Source organism: Hippichthys cyanospilos, chromosome 20 (assembly GCF_059441005.1).
Source record: "Hippichthys cyanospilos isolate Australia breed blue-spotted pipefish chromosome 20, RoL_Hcya_1.0, whole genome shotgun sequence".
Classification (NCBI taxonomy): Eukaryota; Metazoa; Chordata; class Actinopteri; order Syngnathiformes; family Syngnathidae; genus Hippichthys; species Hippichthys cyanospilos.
Genome location: NC_142388.1, coordinates 14,731,943 through 14,755,456, shown reverse-complemented (window position 1 = coordinate 14,755,456; position 23,514 = coordinate 14,731,943). Strand labels below are relative to the sequence as shown.

Below are 23,514 nucleotides of genomic sequence, written 5' to 3'. Positions count from 1 at the left end.
TATCAGTTCTCCATGTTAGTTTTGTGTAAAAAAAAGCATGTTCCTTAAAAATCAAAATGAATCTGACTTGCAAAGCAGACTGAAGTAGCCTAATGAGGATTGAAGGAAGAAAACGTCTCATGTTAGAACTAGCTTTTTGTCAATATTGCAAATGTTCATGAAACATTCTCTAACATTTACTCACCAATGTAATGCTTATTCAAACATGGACAAACTTTCCTTGCAATCGTACAGGCGAATATTTGGCGAACATTTTCAACCTTGAATAAACCCTGATGAGAATGCAATGTGCAGTTTGCACCGACATTTGCAAACTTTTACTCCTTAGTGGTAAAAAGGCTTTAAAAATATTGTACATTTAATAATGTATTTCCAGTGGCATTGTTAGCAGTTGGAGTTGACAGTTTTTTTAATTTTTAACGTGGGCATTATTGTATTGCAATCCATCATAAGCCATCATCTCAATGAATTTAGACACAGTATGATGATGACGATGATGATGATGATTTTTATTATTATTAATTATTATTATTAATATTGACAACCTTTTCCTGACAAGAAAAAGCTGGGAAAAAGACCTCCTAGTCCTCTGGGGTAGCTGCCACTGGATACACTACCACAGTGTGTGTATCAATCTTGTCTGAAGATGATGTGGGGAACACCTACCTTATTGGAATTTTGATAACGGAGTGCAACCTTATTGGAGTTGGCAGATATCTGGTCCATCGCAAAATTTCCCAGATGGGCAGGGCTGGATTGGACAACATGCTGCCAGTCTTCTTTGGAGCTGTTCAGACGAGCGTACAAGACTCAGACTCATGTGGCAAGTGGATCCAACCGCATTTGGATGTGGCTGTACAATCCTCATGTGGAATGGCTGTCATCACAGAGAAGTTGGCATTTTTCCTCAAAGTAAATGATTGCTAAATCTGCTAATTGAAGCCCCATTCAGAGTCTCATGATATGGACTGAAGGCCACCCACATTGTATGTCATCCTGCTCCCAAAACTACTGTTACCTGGACTCTCTCTCCTGGATAGAATAAGCCTCAAGGCTACCCACCCCCCTCCTACTAAGTGCCCTTGGATTGATAAACAGACTGCACCTTTTCTAAATAGTTTGCTTGGTGTATCAGCTGAAGGACAAGCTTACACAAACACATACACTACATGGAAATCACAACTCAATACCTCTGTCGTTTCTGAATTAAATCTGCGTGACGTGACTGCTGCTTGACAAAGTTTGTCATGCGCTTTTCCCACCCGACTTGAGCCATGCCCTCTGTTTGGGGTATGGCCGAAGACTTTTTTTTTTTTGTCCTCCATCATCCCCCCATGTAAACTTATCTCTGCTAAGATATTGGAAAGCTCATCATAGCGCATCCCAAGGGGCCTTGCCTTCTGTCTCCCCGTCAGTCAATATAGTGTATGTTTCTTGGACGGTTCAAGCTTAAGTCAAAATTTAATACCTTGTACTTGTGCAGGTGTAATGATAATAAAGCTTATCTATTTATCTATGTTTAGACACTTTTCTAAAATACAATCGGTCTATGATTATTTTTCAGTTGCACCTAAATTGATTAAATTAATTATACCCCTCTCTTCTTATGCCACTGCAGGCACTGCGGGTACAGTAAAGCAGAACAAGAGGGAGACGAGGAGCTTTACTTTCAGTGTGAGTGCATGTACAATACTTGTTTATAAAAGTCAATGATATGTCTTGGAGACTAGTAGAACCTGTAATTGTTGCTAGGCAAATCTTGACCCAGGCACGGGCTTCCTACTACAGTCTTCCCTAGCCACCAGCTCTCTATCTGTTTGCTAGCCAGTCAAGTACGAGCTCGCCAACACATATTGGAAAAAACAAAATAAAACTGCCTAAATGTTCGTTTTCACAGTCAAAAATGTAACAGATGTTTGCCAGTTCACATAATATCAGTTGCACAATAAACTGGTCTGTCGCGGGAAAAAAGGTTTGTACCACACACTCGCCAACACGCACAAATCACACACTTGCTAAAACTTTTGATATTGACTCTTCCAGTTTCAAGCGTTATCCGAAAACCCCTAAAGTGCCAGCCAATTTTGAACATTTTAACTCATTAACTCATGCCATAGCAAACAAGGATGGGCGGGGTAAAGGGAACAGGACAGGGAATGGCTGCATCCATCATGACCCATCATGTCCCAGGGAAATAGGTCTGGCAAGACAATGAGGAAGGGGAGCAAAAAAAAAAGAGAAGCCAGACAGTTTAAAACTCCAAGTGAGTGTGGACAGGTTAATTTGTTGGAAGCAAATTTCATTTGTTTTTTGTTTTTTTTGTTTCGTTTTTGTTTTTCAACATTGATACAGTGCCTCCCATTGATACCCTTTCAGACACCATTTTAGACAACTTCCGTCCACCCATTTTCTACAGCCGCTTATCCCCACAGGGGTTGCAGGCTTGCTGGCACCTATCTCCGCTGGCTTTGGGCAGTAGGCGGGGGACACCCTGAACTGGTTGCCAGCTAATCACAGGGCACACAGAGACAAACAACCAATCACGCACCCAATCACACCTAGGGACAATTTAGTATGTCCAAACCACCTGCCATGCATGTTTTTGGAGTGTGGGAGGAAGCCAGGGTGCCTGGAGAGAACCTACGCGGGCTCAGAGAGAACATGCAAACTCAACACAGGAAGGCCGGAGCCAGGTGGGTTTGAACCGGAACCTTCGAACTGTGAGGCAGCCGTGCTATTTATTGCGCTACCGAGCCGCCTTTTTTTGTCCATCAGTAGAAAAAAATTCTTGCTGAAGGGGTACTCATGGAATTTAATTACTTCAACTCTGGAGACAGTGCGTCACGCTCACTCTGTGTGTAAATTATTTCCCTTTTGCAAGTGGACTCTCCAGATGGCATGATGTGAAGATACCACTACCCCAAAACCCATGAGGGAGTTCTTTTCAATTATATTTTGCAAATCGCCCACAAGGAAAACATTTTGCAACCACCCCACTCGCTGAGGTGATGGCAAATGAGATCATTATCTATGGAAATTGTATTCGTAGGCCTAAAAGTTTTTTAACATTTACAGAATAAAAAAAAGTCATTCAAGTCAACTTTCAGCAAGGGTTAATGTTTCATCTTTTACAGAGTTACAGCTTGTTCTGAATATTAAAAAAAATAGCTTTAAGTGCATTATAGTGCTTGAAATCAAAAGAATATGTCGATTCTTATTCAAACTTCAAAATTTGACCAATTGAAAAATTTAATGCTGGAAAAAATGAAATGAATAAATAATTGTCATGGTTCGGCATGGTGGTGTGTAGTGCTGGACCCAAAGGCAGGTAATCGGGAAGCAAGTTGCACTCCAAAAATGGTATTTAATAAAAGAGGACCAAAAATCAAAGTAGCAAACAGTAAGGTAGCAACTTGAAGGACATGAATAACAAACGCAGCAGACCGGGGGCAGGCTCGAAGGAGGACACACGGAACTAAAACAAACCGAGACGAAAAGACATAACTTAGTGCTGCGGGGCAACTTGGGCATGAACGAGGAGCAAAACGACAAAGACAATGACCCAACACGAACCGAAAGAAAACTCAGGCTTAAATAGACTAGGGACTAGACAAGTAAACGGTAAACAGCTGGGGAGAAACAAAAGGCAGAGGGAGTTGATTGGGTGGCACAAGGAGGGCGAGCACACAGGTGTAAACAAATCATACTAACGAGGATAACCAAGAGTGCAAGACTAAAAGAACTCACAACTTGAAAAAAACCTAAATCCCCCCAAAACAGAAAACCCAGCCCAAAACCACAATAGGAACATGACAATAATGTAGATTGATCTGGAACAATGGTATAAAACTGTGCTAATTCTTTTTGTCTAAGTCACATTAATTATTACGGAGACCCTAAAGGGACATGAAAAAAAAAACCCAGATAGTATCGCGTGCTCACCAGATAGTAATGTGTGCTCACCAGAAACTATTGCGTGCTCACTAGATAGTATCACATGCTCAACAAAAACTATTGTGTGCTCACCAGAAACTATTGCATAGTTGTGTACTCAAGTAAAGTTGGCAAGATATCGGCTGATTCGGACTTTCGCGATCAATACCTCTCAACCAAAACGTCTAAACACCAATGATGCCTTTGTGCCTCCATCATAACATGAACTATGAGCTACAATAGCAAAAAAAGACATTTGTAAAATATTTAAACCGTGCTGGGTTTAAAATAATTTAATATATTTCATTTGGGTAATTTTTACTCTCATCATTTTTAGCTTTAATGTTCATCGGTCAGGGGGAAATATTGAGTTTATTAATGATTATTAAGAATAAAACTTGTCCAAAATTAAACAAATGCTTTTTCATCCAAAAGCACTGTAGCAATAGGATCATGTTAATGTCTTTGATGTGTTCATTGATTTCATAGTCACAAATGGTGGCGTTACTGTTTTTTTCCCCCTCTTTATCTAGTAATGAAATCCCTGCGCACTCGCCAAGCTTCAATGGCGTCTTTTCAGCAAAACAGACAGTTTAAATATTTTACAAATGTCTTTTTTTTGCCATTGTAGCTCGTAGTCCATGTTATGATGGAGGCACAAAGGCAGGTATTGATCGCAAAAGTCAGAATCTGCCAATATCTTGCCAACTTTACTTGAATACATAACTATGCAATAGTTTCTGGTGAGCACGCGATACTATCTATTGAGCACGCAATAGTTTCTGGTGAGCACGCGATACTATCTTGTGAGCACGCGATAGTTTCTGGTGCGCACGCGATACTATCTGTGTTTTTTTTTTTTTTCGCATGTCCCTTTAGGGGCTCCGTAAATATTAATGTGATTTAGAAAAAAAAATGTTGACAATTCAAACTCCCTTACAGACTTTGACAGTGAGAGCACCACTGCATCACCTGATGCTGTAGATGTGTAATTACACTATACAGTGAAAAAGCAAAGCCTATTTTCCCCAAAGCCCCCCCTGAATGCTGTCTCAAATTCAGCTTTAAATTTTCCTATTTTCGTTTTGTTAAGCAGTTCAATGAAGTGACTTTAGTTTTCTGGCAAGGTTAGATGCAAATCTTGCATAGTATAGTCTAGGGATGTCCCGATACCACTTTTTTGCCTACCGAGTAAGGGTACTGACATTTAAGTATCTGCCGACACCAAGTACCGATACAAGTACTTAATATTACCATAACAACGGTTTTGAAATTGCATTTTTTTTTCAACAATCTTCAACATGTTACTTACAACTACAAGAACTGAAATAATAATAGTGCTGTCTGTAAAGACTAAGCCTTTCTTCCTACAAGTCAGAGGTTGGTTCTTTTCATTTTGTTCAAAAAATTAAAAAAAAAAAAATCAGAAGGCAAGTTATTTTAAATAACTTTTTCAGCAGCAACACAAATGTTGGGGTTATTCCCCAACTCTATTGCTATCGCAATCTCTCAGTGGCCGAGCGAGACCGTGCTGACAAGACTGAGTGCTGACTGAGGAGGGCTCACTATGCTGCTTATGCAGCGCTCTCAAAGTGGACCGGTCGGGAGTCTCACTCAGACACATATACAGCCCTCTCTAAGCGGTCACCGAACCCTACATGTTTATGTTTAATATGCTAATTCATCGAAACCTTACATTTATATAGTCGACCGGGGGGAGTGGGGGGGGGGGGGGGGGGGGGGGGGGGCTGTTGCAATCTCACAGTGGCCGTGCTGACAATTATTATTGTGCTGACAATGCTGGGCTATCGTTAGCTTAGCTCAGTAGGACCGGTAGGAAATCTCAGAGCGGGACGCTTTCAATGACTGTGCCCACTAACTGCAGACTAGACTAAGGAGTGGAACTCTGCGGTGGAGGCAAAAAAAAAAAAAAAAAAAAACCTGCGGCGTAGTCTCCACCGAAATCCCGAGACCGATCGAACCCAGGTTAAGAACCACTGATCTAGCACGTGTCGCACACAGCACGGCAGCATGTTGATGACGTAATAGTATCGGGTGGACTCAGAGCACGAGTACAAGTACATTAAATACACTAGTATCGGGGCGAGTACCGATACCAGTATCGGTATCGGTACAACCCTAGTGTAGTCCGCAAAGCAAGAAAAGACCCCATCTGACTCACATTTTTGGGGGATGGAGCCTCCAAAATTACCTTACCTTAGAACATACAGGAAATATCTGGCTCCAGGCCTTTAAGGCCAGTATCCAGCATTATTTCTGGTTTTCTTTCCCAAGCACACCTGAATTAAATGGTTATCTTATTAGCAACGTCTGGAGTAGCTTGAAAATAGAGAGAAGGTATGGAAACTTGCAAGATACCGACCCTGGAGTTTGACACCTGTGCCTTAGATTTTCAAGATCTGTTCAGCCAAAATAGATGTCGTAAGTACTGAACACATGGTCTGAAAAATTCACAGCTGTTTTTACGGACTTTCAAGCCATACTCCTCCAATCTTTGTACTGTTGAATCAAGAAGCCGCATTGTGTAGAATCAAGAGCTTCCATTTACTCGAAGATCCAAAGAGATTTTACTGTCACATGTATAGTACTATACCACACTGTGAAATTCTTATTCTATTCACTTCCCGATCAGACTACAAACTAAATTAATTAATTAAACTGAATATTAGGGAAACAGTCCTGAGGTCGCAGTAGTTGAAGTCCCCCGCTGTGATGAACACAGCGTCTGGCTGATTGATCTCATGTTTGCTGATGTCTGGTCTCCTCTGCAAACAACGTGCACCTCCAGCTCGACTGGGGTTAGGGTTAATAATAGTCTGGTGCATCCTCCGCCAGTGAAAAGTGAAAAGTGAAAAACACAACACTCTCACGATGAATGCTAGTCCAGGTTCCCAGGTCGTCGATCCCATTCCCGAAGTAGCGTACGCCAGCCAGCAGCAGGCCAGGCACCAGTGGCCCCAGCAGCCCCAGCTGTTACGTGAATACAGCACCCACACTATGGTGTCTCAGAGAGACCATTTTTTAAAACCATGAACCAATCAAGCAGGAGAGCGAGCGAATATGAATACAATTCGCTATTGGTTTCAATGCAGAGTAAGCCAGAATCTAAAAATCTGCAAATACCATATTTCCCTAAATATAGGATGCACCTGTGCGTAAGATGGACCCTTAACTTTAGAGTAAAATTCTGCTATTTCCTCTGTTACTGTATGCAGGACGCACCAACATTTTGGCGACTGTGAAAATGTTAGCAAGATAGCGTAAATCCTATTTTTGTAATTTCATCACATTTTTTTGTATTTACATTTGTTTAGAAGTTATATATTTCTTGCAGGTATACTATCTGCTTTGACAGCTGTGTGGCTTGCCGTTGAGTGAGTGGATGAGTGAGTGTGAGAGGCAGCCGGGAGTCCTGCACCGCAGGAGGAGCATTTGTTGGTGCAAATGAGCTTTGGGGGATTTTCATTGAGGGCTGTTGAAGTAATTGTAAACCCTTCCTGCTTGTTATCCTGTTTGATCGGCTACAGGCTTGACTCTAAATCGCCATGTGAGGGCTATTAACCAGTTGGCCCAAAGCCTCGCGGTCTCAAAGCTGCTCTACTACAAGAATCTTTTTGTTATTTAAAGCCACTATAATATTTCTGTGTCTGAACAAGGATGAACTCGGATGCTGGTTTAGTCTGCCGCTTCTTTTATTGACAATAAGGCGGTTGTTGCAGCTTACAAGATTGTTCGTGCTGGTTGCGTACAGGCAATAGACTGTCTCTAGTCTAGCTTGCGCCCTTACCGTAATTACCATAAGTAAGAATACATCTGTCACAGAAATTTGATTGAAAAGTGAGTGATATATTTGCTCTTTAAAAACTTACATTAAAATTGCACTGAAAAAAACATTTTAAGTAACTATTTTGGGCAAAAACATAAAATATGTTATTGCTATTGCTTTTGAAAATATAGATGATTATCTCTGCATTTGATGATTTTTGTGCATCTATGGTAAAATCTGAGGATTTTATCATCGTTTTAAGTTTTATTGTACTTTAAAAAAAAAAAAAATCTGGATTTTAGCAGGGAATGACTGAATTTTTTTTTTTATGCCGCTGTTCATGGAGACTTATATATGCCTTAAACAGATGCCTCTTTTGGTTTTTGGTTGGTCGCTAGCTGCTTTGGTTTTGAAAATATTCCAAGATTTTTTTAAGTAGGCCCTACGGATCAGCCTAGGACCCATTTCCTGTCAAGTAACAGTGACGTCTGCGACCAGTGGTAAAGGATGCCCTCAAACTGAATAAGGAGACCTATCGGGCCTTTTTGGCCTTTGGGACTCGGGAGGTAGCTGACAGTTACCGACTGGCCAAATGAAGTGCATCTTTGGAGGTGGCTGAGGAAGAAAACCCAGATGCTGGGAAAAGTTCAGTAAGGCCATGGAAAATGACTTCTGGGGTTTAGATTTAGAAAAATTTAATAATAATAAAAAAAAAAAGGATTGTGTCATAATCGGAATCGATGTCAGAATGAGAATTAACCAAGGTGGAACTGCTTTCAGAGATCTCAAAATCTAAGAAACAGTGAGGGGGCAGAACAGCCAGAGAGGGTCGAGAGGAAGTAAACAGTACAATGGTAGAAGAGGGCTCGGATGAAAAGAGCAAAGAGGAACAGATTAGGGGTCTAACATGGGGGTAACAGGGATGGTTGCAGGCTGAAGGAGTTGCTGGGCAGACCGCCGGCGTCATGTCCGCTGCCGAGAGCATTTGGTTGGGTCATACTGGCACATTGTCAAGGCATGGTAGGGTGAGCTGTAGGGATGTGGAAGAGTGCGGACCCAAAATGCAGGAAAGCCGGAAGGAAAGTTGTTCCCAAAAATAAACATTTAGTCGGATCAGGGTGGGCAAAATAATTAGTCAACCAACTTGACCAGTAACAAAGTAACTAATCAAATACCATGAATCATATATTACGAAAAACTCAGAGACATGACTCAGAAAAGACTGGCAGGGAACAGAAACAACCAGCTAAAGAAACAACATTGACAACCCAACAGCCACAGATAACCCAACAAGGACTGAAAGGAAACACTCAAAACTAAAGAGGAAACATTGAGCACCTGGACAAGAAAAAATTGGAAGAGAGAGCTGATAGGTCATGTTCTGTTGTGGGTTCGGGTTGTTTTTTTTCTGTTTTGGGGGATTTGGGTATTTTAAAGTTGTGGGTTTCTTTTTAGTTCTTGTGTCTTGTTCCAATTTGGTTTCCCATGCGTCGGTCCTCGTTAGCGTGATTTGTTTTCATCTGTCTGTGTACCTGCCCTCCATGTGTCAAACAATCAGCTTCCGCTGCCTTTTTTTCATTCCTCTCCAGCTATTTTCCTTGTTGAGTCTCTAGTCTATTTAAGTCCCAGTTTGCATTCAATTAGTTGTTGGGTCATTGTCTATGCCGTATGTCATTGTGTTTTTCTTGCCGTCTGATGTTCCCGCCCCAAGAAGTCCAAGTCCTCCTGTTGCTGTTTTCTCCATGAGTTTGGTTATTGATTGTTATTTGGATATATTTTTGGGTTCACCTTCTCGCACCTCTGACCAACATGCCCCGAGATAATGACAAACACAAGAAGCAGGCTATTGCGAACTGTTGGACACAATCACGCTGATGAGGACAGTTACAAGGGGGAACAAAAACTTGAACTTATACACATGAACAAAACGCCAGAACTCGAAACACAATTAAAAACCCAGATTAAACCCAAAACAGAAAATATCAGAAAACCCTGAAACTAACGCATAGGACACAAATATCAACAGAACATAATAAGAAGGCTCTCTCCTACTTGCCCTTCTCGTAGAGAAAATGTTGTCCATTGAGTCAAGAACCCAGCTGGTCAGTTGCATGGTTAGATTAAAAGGGTAAGAAGTACTGCAAGAGGCTACAAAGATGGATAGGATAAAAGACAACACGCAACAGTGTGCACCAAGAATAGGGTATGGGTTGTAAGGAAAAGAGCAAAACATGTTCGTGTCCTCCGAGAGCCAAGCAGAAACAAAATAAACTAGAGCTGCAAGCAGCTATAAAGGGCCCTCGCGGACCTGTGCAGGTTGGAGTATGAAGAGGTCCGGGTATGAAGAGGTCGGGATATGACCAAGTCGGAGTATGAACATGTTTGTGTATACGCATGTTGGGGTAAGTGAACATTAGAAGTCAATGTTTTAGAAAATGTCTGGCTCGACAAAGTAAAAAGAAAATGCAAAAATTACATTATTGTCTGCCACACGGTGGTGTTCGCACTACGATGAAAAATGAGTTCGTAGATGACTTCAGTACAAGACTCCTATTAAATATGTGAAATTAGAGAAATTGGGATTATGTGGGTTGAGTTACAGCAGCTTTTATTGTTATAGTTGTGTGACTTTGCGTTGCCGTATAGGCCATACCCATTATTGACACATCGTACTATTTGGTGGAGGTCATTAGGCGTGTCTAAAGGCTTGTAAGAACACATTTAAGCAACATCACTTTAAAGGGCTCAGGAGAGTACATGAAAATGTACAGGAATTGCTATATTTTTTAAATTTAATTTAATTTTTTTCTGCATTGACCTTATAACCACATGGAACAAAAAAATCCACTACTATGTTACCTTCTATCCCTGGCTAGTGCGCACTAGCATCCTTGTTCTGCCAGAGATATCTCTTTGGACACAAGTGTAGGTTCATGCCGTACAATAAGTGCAGGGCGCACACTTGTTGAGTGCCAAGCCGGAAGCACATGGCATGCGCTCTCAGTGTAAAAGTTAAAGTTGGAATTTGCATTCATATCTATTAGAGTAGTCGCGCTATTAGAAACTGCTCCTCCATCTCTTCTTGCAAACTTTTTTAGTCTGTGTACCTATTTTCTTTTTGTCCCGCCTACCCGATGACCAGGGCTGTGGGACCATGTTCTATGAGGCAGCACGCAAGACTGAGTGGTCTGGTCTGTTTCAGACATATCATGTGGTTACTCGCCTGGTCTAAGACACAGAACAAACCTACCTGGTATTATGGCGTAGCGACTGTCGTGAATTACAAAAACATGTAATTTGAGCTCTGCATAGATCCTCCTATATTTATTGTATAGTATCAGTGGTTCAACAGTGATGAGTGCATTGCATGATGGAATGAATGCCACAACAGCCGTGGCTGATTAGTATGTTACATTTAAAATGAAAAATAATATACCTTTTGTCTTTTTCAGTTAAATTACCAGGTAACAAATCCTATAGTGACCCTGAAACCAATGAGGATTTAAATAGAACTGTTCATCAATTTGCCAAGGAGCTGGATACATCATACATTCAAATTGAACAGGTTATTGGAACAGGTGAGTTTTTTAGTTTTCTTTCTGGGCCTTTTCCTTCCACCTTTCAAATTGATTGTCAAATATTAGTGTTCAAGATGACAAAGAGATTGTATTGTATATGTATTGTGTGGTATAGCAAAGAGTTGTAAAACTGTAAATATTCAATGGGTTGTATACTGGATTGCATTTGTAAAGGCAAATGTGTATGCGCACCTGTTGTGTCCACCAATTTATTTTCTGCCTTTAGGAGTACAGCATCTGTATCTGCATGTTTCAGAAATGAACCAAATTTGAATATTGTGCAAACAAACAAATTTCCCATACAGCATTTGAAATGATAACGTACCTGTGGTCAAAACCGTTTGCTCTTCCAGGTCAATCCTTCTAACCATGAACCTGGCACTTAAAAAAGTAATAGCGCCACCCCAATGGTACAGGCTAGATATTGCTTTTGGCCCTTAAGGTTTATCTCATTTCTCTAAATGCACCTACATCGGTTGTCTCTCATTACCTGTCTGTTCACATGCTACAGTTACCCACCAAAAATTCAATCAAAAATGCTGAAAAATTTCAAGATGCTCAAGGCTTAAGTTGTTAATTGCTCTCAATGCCATTCCTATAATGAATGTCAACTAATCATATAATGCAATTGATGGATGTCACAAATGTTCCTTCTATATACAGTTATTACTATCACCACAAATATTCCTTGTATGCTTCTATTTTAAGTGGCATGAAATAAAATTCAAGAATCTAAACTTATGCTTTACAAGTTTGCGTAAATGAAGACTGTCATGACTGGGCTATCCAAAACCAGACTTCCACGTTGCCTGTAAATATGTACAATACTAAGTGTTGAGTTGACGTGTTGCTCATGTGTTATGTTGAAAAAAAAAAAAAACTGTAAAAACCACCATAACCTTTTAATACAAATAAATTGGAAAAAAATAGTTATCTAATAACTATAAAACTCAAATAACTATTAAACTTAGAAACAGGTGGATTAGGTCTAGTAACTATGAGGCAATATAATCCAGTCACTTTATTGTCAAATACTGCCCCAAACACAACCATAACTCATAAAGCAAAATATGTATATTCTAATTATAATTATCAAAACATGACAAACAGATATATAACTATTTATATTGAAGTTCTGCATCATTTACAAAACACAGTTTAATAATATGCCCTGTTATGTGCAAAAAGTCACATGATTATTATTGCCTATCAAATAAAAATGCTGAATTTATGAACATATTCATCATCAATTGAATTCTTGACCAAACATAATATGAATAATATTGGATAGAATTTTAATCTATTTTGATTAAAATACTAACCCTAAACTTATATCTAGCCACCGCTTCTCCACATTGAGAGAAGCCAGTTGAAGATGGTTCGGGCATTTGGTTAGGATGCCTCCCTGCTGCCTCTTTGGTGAGATGTCCCGGGCATGTCGCACTGGGAGGAGGGACACGCTGGAGATACTATGTCTCTTGGCTGGCCTGAGAACGCCTGTGGATCCCCCTGGAGGAGCTGGACCAATCCATGTGATATGGCTGATATTTGATAGGTCATGGTCGTATCTGGGGAAAGAATGTGGTGTTAGCGGCAAAAAAAAAGATATATCTTTCCTAATGCCCATTACCAAACTTTTGAGTCACATACAGTCAATTAATGTTAAAGTCTTTACCGTCCTGTTTTTTAGATTCATATTTTTGGTCTGAGACATTTTAAAAGAATTAAATATCAAAGGAAAAGAAAAAAATATGTTTGGTTGTTTTCCATACTGTTAACCCCTGTTCCATGCTGTACAGGAAAGTTTGGGGAGGTGTGCAGTGGCCAGCTAAAAGTACCTGGAAAGCGGGATGCTGCAGTCGCCATCAAAACATTAAAAGTGGGTTTTACTGAGAAGCAAAAAAGGGACTTCCTGTGTGAGGCCAGCATTTTGGGACAGTTTGACCATCCCAATATTGTCCATCTTGAGGGAGTAGTGACAAGAGGTAATGTGTGGAACGGCTTTTATTTTGGCATATATGTATTATTAACCTGACATCATATTACATTCGCCATGATGCATTTTAAAATTTTTAACATTGGACCCGATATATATTTAACTCATGAATAAAAAAACAAGTATATAAAATTATTCGGAATATTTTTTGTAGTGTTTCGTGTAGAGCAGTGGTCCCCAACCTTTCTGTCACCACTGACCGGTCAAAGCTTGACAATTTTATAGTGGCCTGAGGGGGATGCCTTCAAAATAGAATACAGATACAACATAAAATAAATATAAAATTTGGAATCACGATTAACACCAAATTAATGGGAGCCCTAAGGTGGTTTCTCTGCGACAAGCCGGGCCCATTTAGGAATGGTGGGAATCAATGACGCAGGTAACTGGGACCTCCTCTGGACACAGGCCTGCCACCTTGGGGGTCGGCCGGATTCATCCTGAATCGATAACATGGGACCCCCTTCCCATGGACTCACCAACTGCGAAAGGGGCCATAGGGGTCAGGTGCAGTGTGAGATGGGCAGCGGCTAAAGTAGGGGACCTTAGTTCAGCTGCAGAAGCTAGCTCCTGGGACATGGAATGTCCCCTCTCTGGCAGGCTCAGGCCTGTGAAGCGGAAAAGTTCTGACTAGATGTAGTCGGACTCGCATTCACACACAGCTTGGGCTCTGGTATCAGTCCTCTCAAGGCAAGGCAACTCTGGAGTTGCCTGTGGCGTGGGCATACTTATTGTCATACTTATCCTCAGCGCCTGTACATTGGGGTTCACCCCAGTGCGAAAGAGAGGGTAGCCTCTCTTTGGGTTAGGGTTAGGGTTGGGGTCCTGACTGTGGTTTATGCTTATTCACCAAACAGCAGTTCGGAGTACCCACCCTTTTTTAAGTCCTTGGAGGGTGTGCTGGAGAGCGCTCCTTCTGGGGACATCCTCGCTCTACTGGGGGATTTCAATGCTCACATGGGCAATGACAGTGAGACCTGGAGGGCCGTAATTGGTAGGTAACGCCTTCCCCAATAAACACACACACATACACCCTGACACACACACACACACACACACACACACACACAGATTCTGAACCCGAACGGCACTTTATCATTGTGCTCATCACAGCTTGTCCATAACGAACACCATTTTCAAGCATAAGGGCCACTTGGCACAAAGACACCCTTAGGATTTTGGATTGTCTGGCAGAGTCCTCTGTCAGAAGGAGGTTCAACTCCCTCCTCCAGCAGAACTCTCCCATGCCCTGGAGGAGGCTGGGGACATTGAGTCTGGAAGCTCCGACGTGGGCTCTTCTATCTCTGGTTCTGGAGTCACCGAGGTGGTCAGAAAACTCCTTGGTGGCAAGGTACCGGTGTATGAGATCTGCTCGGAGTTCCTTAAGGCTCTGGATGTTGTTGGGCTGTCCTGGTTGATGCAGCTCTGAAACATTGCATGGACATCGGGGATAGTGCCCCTGGATTGGCAGATCAGGATGGTGGACTCCCTTTTTTAGAAGGGGAACTGGAGGGTGTGTTCCAACTACAGAGGGATCACACTCCTCAGAGTCCCCGATAAGGTCTAAGGTGTTTGCTAATCAGCTCTCTGCTCCAATTGTGTCATTGTCTCATTATCGGTCATTGATGATTTTGATTTTGTTGATATAGTCACTGTCAGTCCCTCATTGTCATTTTTTCAACCTTATTTGTTTTTTTGTCATCTTTACAATAAATTATTATTTTAAGCACATTCCACATTTCAGCCTCCTTGCATCTTAAGTCCACATCCTCATCACCTTCCACAATCTCTCCTTGCCATGTCCCAACGTATCATTTTTCTCCAAAGTTGTAGGCTCTTCTCCTGTCTCTTCATTTTCCCCTTCCCAATGAAATTTTCCAGATATCAATTTATTTCTCATTTTGCTACTTTGTGGGTGAAATTTTAGCAATGAAGTGACCAAAACTAATCTAAGTGATGTGTCACAAATTAGAATTTTTTTTTTTTTTGGTGGCCCATGTGTCCCGTTAACAGTTGACCCACGGAGTTCCTGACCTCGGACTGGTGGTTGAGTAGAGTATTATGTGAAGAAATTTTTGTCATTTTTAATTTTGTAATATACGGGCTATTCTTTGTGCTCTTTTTCTCCAGGAAAACCAGTTATGATTGTGACAGAGTTCATGGAGAATGGCTCATTAAATGCCTTCTTAAGAGTGAGTATCACAAGTATCGCAAAATCCTAGAAAGGAATAAGAATTGCCTATCATCTTTTTTTTCCTTCACAGACACAGAATAATCAGTTCACAGTTATTCAGTTGGCTGGAATGCTGCGGGGCATAGCAGCAGGAATGAGGTATCTGGCTGATTTGGGATACATTCATCGAAATCTGGCTGCTCAAAACATCCTTGTCAACAGCAATCTTGTATGTAAAGTGTCTGACTTTGACCTGTCCAGAATAATAAATGATGATCCTGAAGCTATCTTCTCAACTACCGTGAGTCAATTCAAACATGTCTTCTCTCTCAGGCACCTGAGACATATTGCATTTTATTTTAAACAAAATAAATGTTCCCTGTTTAATATCTGCTTGGATGCTTATAACAAAAACTCAGTTTTTTGGTGTGGTTTAGTGTAATTTCTGGCATCTACTAATGAAAGACAAGAACAAACATTTGTCAATGTTATTGTCAATCATTATTTTTAACAGTTAACACAAAAAATTAAAATAAATTAAAATAAAAGTGCCTCACCAGTCACAAAATAAAAAAAATTGCTACTCTTTAACAGTTGAGCAGTAAAGCTTTCTAACCTCAAAGAGTATTAGTTAACGTATTTCTTAAGGTCAAATCTGATTGATGCTTTATTTTGGGATTACTGTGATATGATGTGAGGCATTATCACTTTTACACCTCGATCTGAATTTTAATTAAATATTTTAGCTGGGCATCACTCATAGATCATGAAGTCTTCATGAGGAGTAACAAGGATGGATGTGATTAGAAATGAAAGGTTTGACCAAGCTTCAATTGTATTTTTCAACAAATCGTCTTTTATTACAACAAACAATGTCAGATCTATTATGCATTTTACATAATGAGGGTGCAACAAAGCTTAGGTGTTGGTAGGTTGGGGACCCAAAATGCAAGGAAGCAAGGAGGCAGGTTGCGCTCAAAATAAGAACAAACGAGCTCCAAGGGACAGCAACAATTGACACATCAACGACCCTTTGACAAAGACTCGACAAGATCTGAAAGGAAACAGGAAACTAAATACACTTAAAACTAGCAAGGGAACAAGAAGCACCTGGACAAGACCCAATTAAAACAGGGAGCTGATTGGCCAACACAAGGGAAGCAGGTTAACATGTACAGGTGGATGCAATCACACTAAGAAGTGAACGGAAACATTTACTAACATAAATACAGTAGAAGCTCAACCACCCCAAAATACAGAAAAAAATAACAGAAAACACCAACACCAACCAAAACACCACCCAGAACATAACATGAATAAACATTAGCGGGCATTACCAGTCAAGACATTTGATCAAAAACCATGTTTCTCGTCTGCATTTTGACTGGAAACCTACAGCCGAATTTATCCTCTTAATATTTGACCGCTCGACAAATTTACACGGGATTGGTTGAATTTGTCATGGTTCAAGTAGCCACAAACTATCATCTCCATGCTTGCTCAAACTTCGGAGACACATAAATTGAAGTTAACCCTTCAATTGCAGCACATATCCAACAGCTGTCAGATAGACACATCCACACACACATGCTCTGATATATTGTTCAAAGGCACACATCGGGAGCTTCTATTTTTATGCTGCAGGGTGAAAATAGGTCAAGCGTGTTAGATATTTGCCTAATTGCCTTGTAAGATGGGAAACTTGTGAGGGTCTGTGAACCCGCTTTCCCTCCACTCCACGCTGAAGAAAGTAATAAACATTTAAACTATCACCTTTGCAATTACAACATTGTGCTTTTCCAAATCCAATTATATTGTGATTGTGATTAAGTGTGCAGCCCTTGTTAGTATTTTAGTAGAAGGGTAATGGATAGTTTTCCTAGGCAAAAGTCTGAAGACTTTTACCTTTTAGTTTGGTTGATTGATGAAGTGAGAGAAGATACTGTAATGAGAGCCGTTGATTGAAAATACTTAGATTTGAAAACAAATGACACCCTGTCGTGACTCCTAATAGAACTAGTAAAAAAGAAATGATTTTGTTGGCAGTCATATTGAACTTCTTGTTTGAAAATTGTCTCTCACCTACATTTTTCTGTGCAGGGTGGGAAAATATCAGTCCGGTGGACTGCTCCAGAAGCCATCCAATTCCATAAATTCACTTCTGCAAGCGATGTGTGGAGTTATGGTGTTGTCATGTGGGAGGTCATGTCCTTTGGAGAAAGGCCATACTGGGACATGTCTAATCAAGAAGTGAGTAGCTATATATTACTCCCTCCAAAATTGCAAATAGAAAGTAATATTTTACTCTGCACTTATTTATAATAAGGTTTCCAGTTTGCTTATCAGAGTAAATTATATGAATGAACTAGAGAATGCCCTCCTTCGTAAGCCGTCACCTTACTATGGTGGAGTTGTTAGTGCGTGGTGTAGCTTCATTACAACGTTGGGGTGACCCCATCGCCAACAGGTTCCCAGCATGACATATGACATATGAATACAAATATTGGATTTCATTTTACCTTGCCTGGCCACAAGTCACCGAGGCCCCCTCCAGAGTCAGGTGGAGGTGGTTGGGCCTGCACCCTTGGGACCTGACCAGGCTCAGCCCAAAAAGGCAACATGGGTTCCCTTTGCATAGGCTTGCCACCTACTGTAGATAGATAGGTGACTTGAGCAAGGCCGTTTTGTGATCTTTCCCTTTCCATTTTGTGACCAGCCAGAGGTGGGAGCCTTGGCGCGCCAATCCCCAGCTACAGAGCTAGCTCTTGGGACGCATGTATATTGGGGTATATTGGGGTTTACACCAGTGGACAAGAGGGTAGCCTCCCTCTGCCTTCAGGTGGGGGGATGGGTCCTGACCGTTGTTTGGACTTATGCACCAAACAACAGTTGTGTACCCAACCTTTTTGGAGTCCTTGGAGGGTGTGCTGGAGACAATGACATTGAGACCTGGGGGAGGTGTGATTGGGAGGAACAGCCCCGAGTGGTGATTTGCTATTGGACTTCTGTGCTCGTCACGGATTGTCAATAACAAACACCATGTTCAAACATAGGGGTGTCCATATGTGCATGTGGTAACAGGACACCCTAGGCCCAATTGTACCACAGTTGTGGTCATACCATCAGATTTGCGGCAGCATGTTTTGGACACTCGGGAAAAGAGAGGGGTGGAGCTGTCAACTGATCACCACCTGGTGGTGTGTTGGCTCTGATGGTGGGGGAGGATGCCTGTCACATCTGGCAGGCCCAAACGTATATTGAGGGTCAGCTGGGAACGTCTGGCGGAGTCCACTGTCAGAAGGAGTTTCAACACCTACCTCCGGCAGAATTTCTCCCACGTCCTGGGAGAGGCAGGGGATATGGAGTCAGAGTGGACCCTATTCCGCGCCTCCATTGTCAAGGTGGCTGATCGAAGTTGTGACCGCCAGGTGGTCGGTGCCTTACAATGTCGAACGGGGCATTTTTTTGTCCCCTCTTTACGCCATTTTTGTCATGTTACGACAAAACTCCTCCTCAAACATGGTGCAGTGTGCGTGCATGACTCTGCAAGTTGCTCTGCGTTCGTATGGCTATACACACGTTACCGCTTCCGTCACTAAAATGCTGGTCTTTGTTCGCCTGTGAGGGCTTACCAAAACTTATTTATAGTGCATTTTAGTGCTTAGTTCAAACTTGAATTGGTAAGCCATAGGTTCTAAGATTGCTAGCGACGTTAACGAGAGAAGTAATACGATGATTTATTTGTAAATGAAGCTGGACAATATGAAGAAGGCTAAGCAGGCTAAGAAGGCTTAGGCTCTCACGGCACGCAAAGGTAAATAAGTCCGTTATATATTTTATTATTTATGATGTTATTTAATTGTATACATGTATATTGAATATAAGTAGCACTCACTTTATTATTTTGATACCAATTTTTCATATGTATGTACAATTTTTATGTTTTTACCTGGGGTTTGACACGCATTTGCCGGCATACGGCAAATTCGCTATTATGATCGCAACTGCGCGACGGATTAATCTTGTAAACGGGGGGCCCACTGTGTGTACACTTGCGTGTGTGTGTGTGTGTGTGTGTGTGTGTGTGTATATATATATGTATATATATGTATATATATATATATATATATATATATATATATATATGTATATATATATATATATATATATATATATATATATATATATATAGTGGTACCTCAGTACTCGACCATAATCCGTTCTGAGGTGGTGGTCGAGCACCGATTTGTTCGAACACCGAAAGCAATTTTCCCATAAGAAATAATGGAAAGTATGTGTGCACAAGTAAATGTGCACAAGCAGTACATGATAAAGATAAAGATAAATAAAGCATTATAAACCATTTTGTATAATTTACTTACGTTTTGGAGAGTGGTTGATGGCATACAGGAATGGATGTGGAGAGGACGGGAGGGAGTTACTCCTTCCATGATGACGCTAGCTAACTGCGACGCGAGGTACACCGCGTTCATATTTTGCTATAATTTCCTTCTTCGGTTCAATAGTGGTCCTCATTGTTTTCCTCTTTGCCTTCCTCTTATCACTGTCTTTCTTTGGACCCATTATTAAGGGCTAGAGCAACACGAAAAAGTTTAAATCCGGGAAGAAATACTCGAACAAACGTCTTACTCCGCTGGCGGTCTGAGTTGAACTGGCGCTTACCCGCTGGCCGAGAAGGGCCGAGGAGCGCGTTCGGGTCGGCTCGGCTCGGCTCGGCTCGGCTAGGCTCGGCTAGTCGAGCACCGAAAATCTGTTTGAGGTCCGATGCATTATCTACTTGAATTTTTTGGTCGAGCACCGATTTGGTCGAGTATAGAGGCGGTCGAGTACCGAGGTACCACTGTATATATAATATAGGATTTGCAACTGTCAGGACCCTAGGGGCTTGGCTGTATTTGTGTTGTTTTGCCTCTATCTGCTGGCGTTTTTAGGTAATTGCACTTATTTACTATTGCTGTCTAACTGCTTCCATGCAACACGTGACTACAATGCTGGTCTGCTATTGGTCGGCGTCTCCTCACAGAGATGGTGGACTGCTATTGGTCGGCCTCACTTGTATAAACTGTATTTATAGTGCATTTTACTACTTGATTCAAAGTTGAAAGCCCATCACCTGCCCGGTTTCCCTGTGACCAGGATAACCCATGCGACTCTGCTTGATTAACACACCAACCTTGATACATAAACAATGATTGCTCATGTTAGTAACCTTGGTTATGAAAATAACTGCAGTCAACAACAAAGTATGATCACACTTTGTGAATGTCAGTTATATATTTGTCACAATTATACAAATTTAAAAATAATATAAAGATTACACGAATACCTGGTTGATTAACATAAATGTTTGATTAAAATAAATGTTTAATTTAAACTAATGTTTGTAAAGCATAGGGGCTTATGCATTTCTACCCCTTCAATATACAGGGATGCACATTCTTGTTCAGAATAAATCTGCTGCTCACTGCTGCCTCACTGCTCAGTTTGTGTGTGAGTTTCCAGACTTGAAATGGTTTTCTAATGGAAGCTACATATTCAAGCCTGTTTTCATTCTCCAGGTCATGAAAGCTCTAGAGGAGAGCTACCGTCTTCCAGCTCCCAAGGACTGTGCCCCAGGTCTGCATCAGCTTATGTTGGATTGTTGGAAGAAAGACAGAGGAGAACGTCCCAAATTTGATCAAATAGTCAGCATTCTTGATAAGATGATTCGGAACCCCAACACACTAAAAACACCATCTGGAACCTGTACGGGGTAAGAAAGATCAAACAATCATAAAATTCCTTGAAAATTCTTATGTTAATTGTTGATTTTTTTTCAGAAACCAATTCAGTCTTATGCTGCGTTCACACCGAACGTGATCGAGACGTAAAAGCGGGCAGTTTTGTATTGTAGTCAATGGAGTTCGCGCAACAGGGCGCGATGGCGCGCTGGGCGACGTGATGGACGTGTATGGAGCGACCCGAGGTGCCGCGCGACGCTACGCGAAGCCGCTCACTATTGTAATTTCGCCTGTCACGTGAAGTTAAAAATGTTTAACTTCTGTCGCGTGTCGCGTCGTGATAGCCAATCAACTTCAGGAAGGTTCAACGTCACACACGGGGCAGGAATGAATCATGGCGGCCGGTCTACGGTCACCAGGAGCTATCCAACACGGCCAGCTTTCAATACAAAAACTGAGCCAAGCAAGAGCACTCACCAGGCTTGTAGAATGGCAGAAGGCAGAAGGGAGAACTTGGGACAACTGGTATGTGTAGCGTTTGCTTCCTTTTTTTATCAGTTGTTGAACTGTAGTTACTGTGGCAAGATAACAATAGTGCAGCATTTAAGCTCAGTATTTAGCACGGTATCGGCCACTTGATTGCCACGTAGAAACTTTTTTTTTTTTTGGGCAGACGAGTATTGTCGCAAAGCGAGGGACACGCTGTGTATAAAAGAAGAATAAAGGTGCTGTAGCAGAGAATATTGGCTCTTCTACATCCCACAAAAGTGAAAGTATCAGCAACGCTCTTCTTTCCAGATCCATTGCAAAGTGCACATCAAGCTAACTCCCCTCCTTTTGTGTGAAAAAAAGTGACTTCACAAAAGTGATCATCTTGACCCCGCGACAAAATGCCTCGCGTACAGCGTAAACGACGCCTTTGTCCTTTCGTTGTGCACGTTGCATTAGGCTGATTGCACAGCAGGATTTCATGAATCTTTTTACATCTCGCAAATGTAAGGGTATTGCGATGTTAACAACCAAAAATAATCAAAGACCGACTTCCCAATAAAACTAAGGGACAAGTAACCAAAAAACCCGTTTCACATGTAAAATAAAGCTACACGCATACAGTACAATGATATTTACCCTCAGTGAGCTGCTACTACACTGGATTGGAATTTTACAGATAAGTGCAGATGTATTCAGGCAGGGCCAGACCACTTGAGGCCAAATCATGTGTTGTAATTCAATGCCAGCAGCCATGTTTTGTTCTACACTCGAAAATGCTCTTTGGCATGCAGCAAGATCGTTGGCCAAATCCACAAAGTAGCAACACATGTGGTTACAATGGGTAGTGCTTGTGGTTCAACATTTTGCACAGCTTTTTTTCTTTGAAGCTCTCTTTCCATGCCTTTCCATGCTATATTGTTCCCCATTTGGTGTGCAACATAATATTTATAGCAGTGTTTGAGTTTAATTTCCCCTTGATAAATATTGCTGAGAAAAGAAAAACTATGAAGCAGTCCATTTGCCTCACAACCAGTGAGCTGATGTATAAAAGTATACACATTCATGACTCAAACAAAAATATAGACAACACAATTCTACAGATATTATAGTTTTGAGACTTTTGTATAATTTGAAGTATCAACTCGACCTTTTTACTCGATCTGTACCTGTTCTGCCTGCTGGGGTCATAGACACAACGTGACAGCCATCTTTGACTCTCTTCCATTCTTCTTTCCCTTATGGCTTTTCCCTTAAGAGATTGTAATCTCTTCTTTCATTTCAACTACCTTCATTCAAATTCATTTCAAATTTTATTTATATAGCCCTAAATCACCGAAGTCTCAAAGGGCTTCACAGAATGAAAAGAGGTCGTACAGAGACATCTTTTCAGTATAGGGTACACAACAGCATCCCCTGTCAAAGCTCCCAGAAGGGGAAGGAAAAACTCAAAAACCCAAATTAGGGGAAAATCAGAAACCTCCAGAAGGGACCACAGGTGGGAGGAGCCCCCTTCCAGGCCCACAGGTTGAAGTGGATGCTGCATGTACCAGACACAGAAACAACATAAATTACAGAAAACATAATGTGCTATATAGTGCAGTGATGTCTTGACAGCAGGCAAGGCCATTTGGCAGGAACCATCCCACATTCCAGCCAGGTGGACTGCAGACGGCCGAACTCCTAACCCATGATGGTCGAGCAACGCAGGACCCAATGGAGGCGGTCAAGTCAACCCCCACCATCTAGCTAGCCCCCTCCCCCAGCCGGAAGAGGGGGGCAGGAAAAAAGAAAACGGAAGAAGGCTACAGACAGGC

At 41.4% G+C, this 23,514-nt stretch overlaps 1 protein-coding gene across 6 annotated transcripts in view; it reads left to right on the top strand.

Moving 5' to 3' along the window:
- epha7 (eph receptor A7) overlaps positions 1-23,514 on the top strand; it is a 68,106-nt gene that overhangs the window by 39,060 nt on the left and 5,532 nt on the right. For 5 of the 6 annotated variants that reach the window (XM_088402775.1, XM_088402776.1, XM_088402773.1 and 2 more), the window contains 7 exons: positions 1,619-1,674; positions 11,173-11,298; positions 13,098-13,283; positions 15,425-15,486; positions 15,559-15,768; positions 17,568-17,717; positions 21,047-21,240. In XM_088402775.1, coding sequence (XP_088258901.1) covers positions 1,619-1,674; positions 11,173-11,298; positions 13,098-13,283; positions 15,425-15,486; positions 15,559-15,768; positions 17,568-17,717; positions 21,047-21,240 — 984 coding nt within the window. Of the gene's footprint in view, positions 1-1,618; positions 1,675-11,172; positions 11,299-13,097; positions 13,284-15,424; positions 15,487-15,558; positions 15,769-17,567; positions 17,718-21,046; positions 21,241-21,307; positions 21,454-21,552; positions 21,734-23,514 lie in introns of all 6 variants that reach the window. The other variant, XR_015863753.1, reaches the window with a different exon arrangement.